Source organism: Phyllobates terribilis, unplaced genomic scaffold, assembly GCF_046119375.1.
Source record: "Phyllobates terribilis strain yellow unplaced genomic scaffold, ASM4611937v1 Scaffold_3__8_contigs__length_932513732, whole genome shotgun sequence".
Classification (NCBI taxonomy): domain Eukaryota; kingdom Metazoa; phylum Chordata; class Amphibia; order Anura; family Dendrobatidae; genus Phyllobates; species Phyllobates terribilis.
Window position 1 is genome coordinate 417,386,307 of NW_027362763.1, and position 12,307 is coordinate 417,398,613.

General features: G+C 39.5%; 1 protein-coding gene across 1 annotated transcript in view; it reads right to left on the minus strand.

Annotated features, from left to right (window-relative positions):
* UBE3D (ubiquitin protein ligase E3D) overlaps nt 1-12,307 on the minus strand; it is a 224,313-nt gene that overhangs the window by 93,980 nt on the left and 118,026 nt on the right. The window contains exon 9 of the mRNA XM_073675630.1: nt 6,603-6,741. Coding sequence (XP_073531731.1) covers nt 6,603-6,741 — 139 coding nt within the window. The remainder of the gene's footprint in view (nt 1-6,602; nt 6,742-12,307) is intronic.

Consider the following 12,307-nt stretch of genomic DNA (forward strand, 5'->3'; position numbering starts at 1 on the left):
CTTAAATATTGATTAGATGCTGCTATGTAACAGTCACCACACATATACTAACAGAGCTAACATAGCCAGAGCCTGCATGCACACTGCTAGATTAAGTTAATACTATATATATAAGATTTACATGGAAAATGCTCAACGCTGTAAACTTTACAATGAAAAGTTAATGATATATTAACCTTTTCGCTCTGCAGCCAATTTTCCTTTTTACGCTTTAGTTTCCAGCAGCATTAACGTTTTTTTCTTATGAGCGCTTGCTTTTTGTGGAACTAGTAGCTCTGAATGATGCAACTCATTTGAACATTCAATATACGGTAAAATGGGGAAAAAATTCTAAGTGAGGGGAACATTTTTTTAATTCCGCCATGTATTTTTTTTTACGGCATGCATATTGTGCTCAAAATTACTGGGAATCCTGATTCTCCACATCGGTACGATCTCAAATTTTATAGATTTCTTGTTTTGTCATTTAAATGGAGAAAAAAAAATCATTGTTTTCTCTCACCATTTTCCACGACCCGTAAAATGTTTCTTTTTCTGTCTGTGAAGCTGTGTGAGGACTTTCTTTTTGTGTGGCTAGATGACAGTTTTATCAATATCATTTTTGCCTCCATAAGACACTTTGATCTGCTTTTATTGCATTTTTTTTTTTTTAGGGAGGGGAAGTGACCGAAAACTGCAATTCTAGCGATTTTGATAAATCGGACTTTTACAAACTTTACAGATGTATTTTATTTTTAATAGGCAAAAACTATGGTATTTGAACTTTTATATTTGTTCGTATTCTTTAAACCTTTTTTTTAACTCTATTTTTTAGCCCCTGTTGGGGACATGAACCTGCGATCAAGCCAACCCCTTATGCTATATATGGCAATACCACAGCATTGCAATATATAGTGAAAATCGCAGTCTCCTTTGATGTTCATACAAGATGGCAATGACTTGTGAGTAGTGATGCACATTCCATTTAAAGGCCACTCTCAGGGATTAACAGCAGCATTTAAATAGTTAACAGTCAACAAAAGCTCATCTAGATACAGATGCTGGCTATTTAACCCCTTAACGACCGCCAATACACATTAAAATGGCAGCTGCTAAGGGTCCTTATTTCCTCATCGCAGTTTTAACAGGAATATGTCTATAGCGCCCCCCAGAGTATGAAAATCCCCAGGCGTAGCTGAGACCCTAGAGAACACAATCAGGGACGTTTTTTCCGAACCCCAATCATGTGATCGCCACTATTCAAAGAATAACTGCAATCATGTAAAACAATAGTGTGCCCGCTATAAAAATCATTTCTCTCTCTTCTGACAGGAAATAACATGTCAGAGAAGAGAGAATGATGTCTCCAAGCCCCCTTCAGTACTTCCGCCATCCCCCGGGCCCTCCTGCTCCGTCCCCCGGCCCTCTGCCTCCACCTCATGAAAAAAATGGTGGTCGCATGAGCAGTGTACCCGCCGAGATCTGCCGGCCGGCACCCGGCAACAGCAGGGAATTTTCCTATTGGTTCCTGACTTTTGATCACTGTGATAGACCCTATCACAGTGATCAAAACCCCAATAATTAACAAATCATCCCTGAGTATGCACTTAGATTAATTTTCTTTTATTTGATAATTTTTCTTTCTTTCATTCTTTGTGGTTAGGGTTGGGCTTAGGGTTTTTTAAGAGTTAAAAAAAAAAGATGACGCGCTCAACACTAGTCATCATATCGTCAAGTGCTCACTATTCAAGTTTGCATCGGGTGCTCGGGTATGCACAGAGTATCGCAGGTGCTCGAGTGACATGCTCGAGTCCCCACCCCGCATGTTTTGCAGCTGTTAGACAGCCACAAAACATGAGGGAATGGCCTGCCATACACGAGCAATCCACACATGTTTTTTTTTGGGGGGTGTCTAACAGCCACAGAAACATGCGGGTGGGGACTCGAGCATGTCACTTGAGCACCCGTGTTACATGATGCATACCCGAGTACCCGATGCAAACTCAAGGAGAGAGCACTTGCGCTCAAGACTAATGACAACTTATTCAATATGATGACCTAATGTTACCAAATTCTGGGTCGTACCTTTGCTTTGAAAATCCTCCCAATACCCCTGGATAAAATCCTTGAGGGGTGTAGTTTGGGGTCATTGGTGGGGAGGTTCTGCTGTTTAAGCACCTTAGGGGCTCTGCAAATGTGACATGGTGCCTGCAATCTATTTCTGCCAATTTGTGTTCCAAAATTCAAATAACGCTCCTTCCCTTTCGAGCCCTGTCATTTGTCCAAACAGAACTTTTTGACTACATGTGGGGTCCACTTTTTTGCTTTTACCTTTTGCAAAAGTGAAAAAATTATGGCTAAAGCAACATTTTAGAGGTAAAATTAAATTTTTATTTTTCATTATACTTTGCATTAATTCCTGTGCAGCAAGTGAAGGGTTAAAAATTTCCTGACTACAGTTTTGAACTATTTGAGGGGTGCGTTTTTTTTTAAATGGTATTACTTTTGGGGAGTTTCCAATATATAGGCCTCTCAAGGTCCATTGACATCTGAATAGGTTCCTAAAGAAACAGATTTTGGAAATTTGTTGAATAAACGAAAAATTGCTGCTAAACTTTTCACAAAATAAAAGGAGGTTTTAAAAATGGTGCAGATGTAAAGTAGACATACGGGAAATGTTATTTATTAATTATTTTGAACAGCATGACTAATTAATTTAAGGATATAAAGATTGGAAAGTTTGAAAATGGTGATTTTTTTTCAAAATGTTCACCAAAATTGCGATATTTTCACATATAAACGCAAGTCATATCAAACAAATTTTAAGTCATGAGGTACAATATGTCACGAAAAAAAAAGAATCGGAATCAGTGGGATCTGTTGAAGCGTTCCAGAGTTATTAACTCATAAAGGGATAGTGGTCAGATTTCAAAAATTTCAAAAAATTTGGCCTGGTCATTATGATCAAAATTAGTCACTAAGGAGTTAATATAGCAACAGGGCACCTGGCTGTTATGGTAACCCATTGGCAAAGCACAATCGCATCAGGGGGCACTGATGTGAGTCAGCACTCGCGAGCAGCGATGCACGTTCCATTTAAAAGCTGCTATCAGGTATTAACAGCAGCGTCTATATGGTTAACAACTGTGACCGAGGCTCATCTAGAGACAGATGCCGGTAGTTTAATATAGCCGGTATCTGCTGCGTGTGGAGAGAGCTCAACTACTGGTCCCTCTACCACACGCAACCACCCGTGCAATTACATACATGTACATAATATTGTTTTAAGGGGTTATTAGATGTAGCAAATAACACTGAGGTTCTACTATCGAAAAAATATATAATAACTTCCACTTGATCGGAAAAAGGTAGGAAAACTATCTTGCTAGTACCACTCACTGGGAGTACCTAGCCGATAAGTTGATGTCTAACTTGTCCAATTTGACTGGGCATGTTGCAAGACTTGTATACCTCCAATAGGTGGCACCAGCAAAATAATTTTCTTCTCTTTTGAGTCTTACTGACATTACCAATACAACTCCATACACAACTAGTCTCTCTTATTACAGACAGTGCCCTAACTGGCATAGCTGCAAAGATGAGAGCGTTAGCATCCCGTTCTAACAGAAAAGTACCTTGCAGAAGAACATTCACAAGCATATGTACATTATATTTTTTGTTGTGTGTTGTGTTGTAATAACAGTTAAATTTGTAATAATTCCAATATGACAAATACAGTTAATTCAATATTAGTACTAATAACCACATCATTTATTATAATACAAAAAGTTTAAGTATATCTATCAGCAATTTGCCAACTAACTGATGAAACTGGAAGGCAGGGCCGAGCAATGAACACAACTTTATATTATGGCACTATAGATTCCGCTAAAGGTCATTCTTCTACTAATACAGTAAGTGTACGTTGTGTTTGGAAGCATAGCATATACAGTAAGTTCTATATACCAAGAAGGAATCTGAGGACTCAGTTTGATTTATGGAAAATATGATCCTGTAAAAGCAGCAAGCTTTCCAAATAACAGTTTACTTTCCACTGACCTTTCTAAAATAGGATCCTACGGTATTAAAGCAAATCAATCATAACAAAATGGCCTATCATTAAACAGACAATACATGAGTAAATCAGAGTTTCTGTTTTAAGAGAGGACTTGTGCAAACAAAGTGTATGTGAAGGAGGGTAAGCAAGGGAACGGTTTATTTCTTCATTTATTTTTATTTCTTCGTTTTTCTGCTGCAGCAAAGAATTTCTTTCCCAAATTAAAATCTTTTAGGAATTTACAGAGGATCTATTATTTAGCCAATAGAGCTAATGAGTGGCATTTTATGTACACTATCCTTTTACATCAGTACAGTCCCATTCACTCACAGATAGGCATTATGTAGCGGTCACAGAAGCAATGTGGTTTGGTCCAAACATGTGCAGTTTAATTGCTTTCATAAAACTCCAATGGATTCAAAATCAAAACAGTCTCTTCTGGGCACAAAGGTATCACAGCAACTAAACAGTTCATTCAGCAGGCCTACATATGTCAGTACGGGCTCACCCAACCAGATTACAGTACTTTCACCCAGAGTAAACTTTACACACAGAAGAGGTACAGTTCTATGAGTCTCAGTATCCCCTTCATCCGGAGCTCCAGCAGCTTTCAGCACCAAACAAAAGTGTTCAACTCCATGCACTGTTCACACTGGACAGGCTGCAGCTTCCACATGTTACTCTGCAGCTCCATAACACAGACTGCTCAGCTTTCCTAGCTGATTTGTGCAGTCTCCATTCAGAGAAAGACCCTGGCTTGCCTCTCTCCCAGCTACAGTTAATATTTTGGCTGGTCACTCACCAGCTTCAACACATTCCACTCTACTCTACCCAACATCCAGCAGACTAAACCAATGTGAACCCATTTCCTGTTTTTAGTTAAAGCTAGCCAGGTGCATTTAATTAAGACCTGCAGTGCTAGGATTTAACCCAGTGCAAGTAAATCACTTGTAATGCCACAATCTACAATATGGGATTCAGTTTTGGGCTCCAAATTTTAAAAAGTATATTTGGAAGTTAGAGTCAGTTCAAAGGTGGGCAACTACATTATTACAAGTGTAAGGCGGCGGTGTTCACACCGTGCAGTAACTGAGGCAGTGACTCAAACAAGTCCAACATAAGCAGCTTTTATTCAGCAAACTCACAGGTAAAATAGAAAGTCCTCCGGTTCGCAGCTGGGTTACACAAGTCCATAAATAACGGTTGCCGGGGGCAACGGCCGCGCCGGGCCGCTCAGATCCTGACAGGTGCAGAGCCTTTCCAGGCGTGGGTTCAGCTACACACAGGCCCGCCGAGCTTTCCTGCTATGCTCCTAGCAGGTGCCAACACTGAACAACACTAACCCTTAATGCAGGGTTTTTAAAGGACCTGTGGCAAGAGCTACTGGAAAACCCAGGTTGGAGGGAGGAGGCTGCCCCACTGCCTTCCTGTAGCCTCCTCCAAGAAATGAAGGCCCTGCCGGGTTTTACTTAATCTGCCTTAGCCAGATAGCCTGACCAGGTCAATGCTCACCTTCATTCCTGCATAGCAGCCGTGGCTGTGTATGTGACTGCAATGAACTGCAAAGGGTTTAATAGGTCTCTGTACACATTTTGGGGGATATATAAAGTCCCTCGTATACGATCCCAGTCACTGCCTCATACAAGGGATGTAAGGCCTCTCATATGATGAGAGGTTGGGAAAGTTGGGCTTGTTTAGCAAAAAAAGATGTCTCAAAGGAGAGCTCATTTATATGTATAAATACATGTGTGGTCGATACAAAGGACTGGCACATGACTTCTTCCTTACAAAGACCTTACAAAGGACTAGGAACACTCACTACGTGTGGAAGAAAGGCTATTCCATCAGCTAAATAGGAAAGGGTTCTTCACAGTTAGAGCAGTCAGACTGAAGAATGTCCTTCCACAAGAGGTAGTACTGGCAGACACTATAACTGCTTTAAAAAAAAGGGCTGTATGCTTTCCTCAGCAGAAATGGCATTGTGGGATATAGACAATTTAGTGACAAAATGTATAATTGGGTGAAAAAAACTTGATGGACCGGCAAGTTTTTTTCAACCTATGTAACTATTTAAGATGAACCCATTTCCTGGTTCCTAGTCAAAGCTAGCCAGGTACATTTAATTAAGACCTGCAGTGCTAGGATTTAATCCAGTCCTACCTGGCTTTCCTACAAACCCTAAAGTACATATAATCAATGGTGTCAGAAAACAGTTTGTGAATTCTGGTAAAGGGGTTGGCCGGCACTAAATTATTGATGACCTATCCATGCAATAGGTCCTAAATATGAGAGTGGTGAGGGTCCAATATCGGGCACTGCCACCGATCAGCTAATATCTGCTTCGGCATTGGCCAGATGTAAGTCTCCAAAGTGCAACACTGCAACTCCATACATTGTTTACTAGCTATGATCAAATACTGCAGTTTCTTGACGGTTATTGATAGAAATGAGAAATGTATTTTGAACAGTGAAAATATATTTATATATATTTGGTAACAGCTACTACAGACAAAGTTAAAATATTTTTGCTATATTATATTTCAAAGTATGATAAGGATTTAATTACCTTCCAGTTGTTCATAAAACGCAATGAATGTGGTAAAGTGGAATTGTTAAGGGAGAGCAGCAAGATCAGTTCCAGGCAGGTACTGGGCGGGAATGTAAGCGAATGGGCTCCAGTTTCATTCATCCATTTATCCTCTAGCCTGAAAATGATAAAAGATTTTATTAAAGTTAAACTGGACTCAGTTATCAAAAAATTGTTAGCCTGCAAGGAAAGAAGAAAGACCTTTTTTTTAGCAGACGCTCTCCCATTAGTAACACGGAAAACTGATTAGCACAGATCTTAACTTTGGAATTACCTTTTAATATCTTTACTGGAATTAGACAATTTAAATGTGGAATATTCGCCATTAGAAAAATGTTAAACTTTTTCATTATGTTTTAGTCGTGTTGTGCTGCTGCTCTTTTGTCCCCTCTTGGGTGCCTTTAATATTCCACTATGATTACAGAACTAATAAAAGCAGGAGGTAGAAAAGTACCTGATGTGAATTCTGCTCCATTTTTAAGACAATTAGCGAGAATTGTGCAATCAATCTGTCCATTTACAGGATATACAAGAGCTTGCTACAGAATACAGCTGAACTGGCATTTGTCCTGAATTCAACTGTATTTAAGGTACATTTGACTCGAGAATGGGCACCTGATTAGCAGTTTATCATATCTTAAGTATCTTTCCTTTCCAAAGAGAGATGTATAGACTAACACGTAATAGCCTACTTCCAGTGAAAGCTAAAAATGTCAAAGTGGTTTAAGATTGTCATGTAGTCTTTGTAAAATCCTTCCCTTCAAAGTTTAGCCTTCTAAATTGCAGATCAATCTACCTTTCTAATTCACTAACAGAAATTTGTTATCAAGCTGTCATGACAAAATATAGCGGAGCTGTAGCCCGATCCATGGCCACCACTTCTACAAGCTATGTAAGCTAGCGGAAAGAGAAGAGAAACCAGAGTTTTAAGGCTAAAAAAAATATTAATTACATAGTGATCATAAACCCGAGTGCTAACATCCAATTCTCAATGAACATGATTGAAAGTAGAGGCAAAGGTTTCGAATCCTACGCATAATGCTAATATATACTGCAAACATTACCACAGAGAAAAGAATAACGTCCCCAACGCACGTTTCGCGTGTTAAATATATTGCTTCCTCAAGGGCGTCCCATATAAAACGAAAATAAAACACACATGAAGATAAAAATAGTGGAGTTAAAGGCAGAATGTCTTCAAAAAAGACACAAAGCTAAGTGTTTAGTTTAATGCTTCTGGGACAATTGTGCCAAGGGAAACAATCCATTTAGCCAAGAAGTTTCTTGATATTCCCTCCCCTGATACCACCATGAACCACATCAATGCCTCGTATCATGAGGGACTTGGGGTTGCAACCATGAAAGATTTAAAAAGGACGAGCAATAGCTTTTAACTCTGCAATGTCCTCCACTGTCTTGGCTGCTCCAATGTCCCTCACATGTTCCATTACTTTAATCCTCAATTCTCTAGAGGTAAGTCCCACATTGATTTTGAGACAACCACAAGTTGTGTAGTATACTACATTAGTACTGCTGCAAGATATATGTTGATTGATCCAAAAATGGCCTTTGCCATCAGCGGAATCAAAAGTGGTACTGCGAAGGATATTGGCACAGACGAGAAGGTGACCCCAGGGGAAGCAACTATGGTTAGGGGGCCTCTAGACCCGAAAGAAGTTATGTGCTCGTGGTGTATAGTGACTTTTAACAAGGATGTTTTTAAGGTTTCTGGAGCGTTTTGAAGTCATGAGTAGGGCAATAGAAAGATAAGGCCCCAAAGAAGGTTATGTTTTCAGTACTGGCCAGTGTTTAGTAAGGATATATCTCATATTTTCCCATTTGTGATTAAAGGTTGAGATAAACCAGACCTTTCCATCCTGATTATTATTTCTAATAGACTGATGTAGGGGGTGGTTTCGAGGGGTAGATTTGGCCGATCTGTATCCATTTTTAATACATCTCCTCTTTCCTCATATCTCAATCTCCGATCTCTGGATCGCATCTCAAATTTCTCCTAGGATGAGCAGAACCTCCTCACCCTGAGGAATTGCCCAACTGGGACAGCCCTGATAGTAGCAGCATCATGGGCAGATGTGCATTAACGGGTTAACCGATGTAGATTTTCTAGAAACGTCAGTTTGTAGAAAATAATCATTCACCTCAATGCTGATTTAAAAAAAATCTATCTTTTTAGTGTAATATTTATAAGTTAATTTGAGATTGAGAGAATAATCATAAAACACTCATAAAACACTCGATCTGCTGCACAATTTCCTGCTAAAATGAAGCACATCATCAATGTACCTAAGCCAGCATTGGATGTGGTCAACAGCCTGCGCACCATCGCCGCCTAAAACGTTCCTCTTCCAGAGGCCCAGGAAGAGGTTAGCGTATGCACACAGGCCGCGCAGATTGCAGTGCTGCGCCTTTGTAGGTAAACACTACTTTTGAATGCAAAAAAAATGATATGTGAGGACGAAATAGAGCAGCTAAAATACTATCTCATACATTTGGCTGTCCCGATTGCTGGTCCCTTGAGGAAGCAGCCCGCCTTCAATCCATCATCATGTTTGATGCAGGTATACAGAGATTCTACATCGGCCGTAACAAGTAACATATCAGTCTCCATACAGATCCTGCCAACCTGGTTAGGACGTCAGTTGTGTCATTCACAAATAATGGTTACGTTTCGACTAAAGGTTTCAAATAGTAATCAATAAATTTGCATATCGGGTCACATAGAACATCTATGCCTGACACAGTTGGACGCCCTGGTGGGTCGACGGGATCCTTATGGACTTTGGGAAAGAGGTACAGTGTGAGTATTTTTGGAAATTTCACTGTAATTCATCAAGCACTTTTTAATGGATAATGCCCTTTTCATATGCTTGAGTTAAAATATATTGGAACGGATCTGAGAAGGAGGCCACCAGACTGGGGGATAGTTTTGAATATGTAATTTTGTCTTTCAATTGGCGGAAGACTTCTTTCTCATATTTGTCGACTGGCCAAACCACAATCTTGCCCCCTTGTCAGCTGCGTTGTATACAACGTCATCAAAGGATTGCAATTCATAGAGAGCAATCCTCAGTTGATGATTTAAGTTGGCATATCTACGTTGTGTAGACAATCCCCTGAAATCTTCTACAAGTTTAGTGAATATTTCAACTGCAGGGCATAAAGAAAAAGGGGGGAACCTTGTGATCTAGGCATAATAATTGAGGGAACATACCTTGATTGTCCAGCAGCTGTTACCTGAACAGTTTCTTCAAGATCAGTAAAGCCTTTCTCTCGGCATTGCTCCCCAATTCTATGTAAGCCAGTTACAATTTCTATTCTTAAGCTTCCCAATACCCCTTTATGCTTTATAACTTTCTACTATGATAACTTCTACGTGTTCTTTTTTTCTTTTGACACATTTTCTTCTTTCTCCTTTCTACTGTTTACAAGATTATGTTTTCAGCATTCACATGGTCAGTTGCACATTATTTTAATGAATTTTGCCTAAAGGGAATGTGTCAGCAGGATCCTCCCCCCCTCCAAAAAACCCCAAACAATTTATATGCACATGTAGCTCTTTCGAAGACCAGCAATATCGTCAGTGCATTCTTTCATTACTTGGAAATCAGTGTTTGAATTGATATGCAAATGAGGCTGATGGACTACAATAGATTTGAAGCCTCTGTCACTCAAGTTCTACTCCCCACCCAGTACAGTTTCATCCTGCTTATCTGATAGGCTCAATGCTGTGTGACTTCAGGCAAAGGAGCAGTCAGTCAAGCAGGAGCAAGCGGTGCTGGGTGTGGAATAGAGCTGGAGTGACAGAGGATTCAGATCTTCAGCCTCATTTGCATAGAAATTCAAATGCTGATTTCTCAGTAACGGAGGAAGAGACTGTCCATGTAAAGCTATTGATGGACTTCTGTTTGAAAGAGCTACATGCACATATAAATAGTTTGGGGGTGAAATACTGCTGACATTCACCTTAATGATTTTCATGTCATAAGCATAATAAGTAAAGAATGCTTTTAAAAAAAACAAACATATTTCTAAAATGTAAAAGTGATCAGTAAAACGTTAAATCTACCAACAACTGTTTTAGACAATGCTCAACAATGTTAGTGTCGGTCTATCATGCAACAATGCTATACAGCAACATTTTTTTATTAAATGTAATATAGTACATACATCACTTTTAAAGCTATAGTACAAACACATGGCCTGCTACCTAGAAATGTAGAAAAGAAGTGTTGTGTCATCGCACATAACAAACAAAGGTATTAGCTAAAAATTGCAAAGATGTTGGCACTATGAAATACTGTTGTTTAATCAGCTTTGTGTACAATGACCGAACAATCCAATCTCAAACTGAAGCTGGGAATTGCCTTTGTGATTTGCCAAGCGGTAACACACTAGAACGTGTTGGACAAAACCTTTACATAAATAAATTATTTTAATGAAATTTCTTCAGCAAGCCACCTATTGATTTGGAAAAACACATCCCGCTCCACTAGCTAAAAATAAAACTGTGCCTCTCCTAAGTCTTGTTCAAATCTCGTACTGATGAAATATTCAGCAGACACTGGTAGAAAAAACAAAACAAATCTCAACAAAGTAGATTTTTTTTTTCTACTTGCAAAAGAAAGAACTATATTTATATCACTAGTGTTTCCTTACGTTTTTCACCATCAATGGGAAGAGGCATAGAGATAGCCACAAAATTGTTGAGAATTACACGACAGCAGGGTTTGTTTTTTTGCTTTGGTCAGTGTGCATTCTGTATACTATCTATCTGCGCCTGTACATACAATACAATCATCTGATCCGTCCAGATTCAGAGTGAGAGCAGCTCCAAGAAATCAGACCCTACAGTGGGGTCAATATACCTGGTGTGGGGGAAATGAAAACATTTCTAGGTAAACCAAGGAAGAATGATCAAAATAGCAGACTTAAGCTGGCCATATAAATTTCTGTTCAGCTAATAGTTAACCCCACCAACACCCCAATACATGGTAACTCTCGGATTGGCCAAGCATTCCTGTTTTCTGTGAGAGACCCACAATCCAAATCATCTGGCAGCAGCTTATCTCCTCACTGAACAAAAGCCTTGGGCGACTCAATTCCAATCGCCAAAAACCTATTTTTGGCAACATATTCTGATCCCACCAAATTGTTGGGTCAAAATTCACATACTGCATATTTTGTTGCAGAAGTTTCTGCGCCTGTCCCATTTACTTGAAACAACCCCATTCTGATAAATGGAATGGATTTTAAATTGTAGTAATTTACATTTTACAGTTAGTTATATAGGTTGAAAAATGACTTGGGTCCACCAAGTTCAACCTTTCTCCATTAGTCACATACCCTCTATTGCTAGATTATTTATAACCCACAATGCCATAGAAAAGCAACCACCTCTTTTTTTAAAAGCTGTTATGGTATCTGCCATTACTACCTCTTGTGATAGGGAATTCCACAGTCTGACTGCTCTAACTGTAAAGAACCCCATCTTATTTAACTGCCGGAATCGCCTTTAGGCTGAGTTCACACGATGCGTTTTTCATGCGTTTCCGCGGCGTTTTTGCAGTTGCGTAAACGCCGCGGAAACGCATGAAAAACGCATGGTAGAAGGGCAGCAATGTTCCCCAATTGAAATCCGCATGTGCTGTGCCCATGATGCGGAT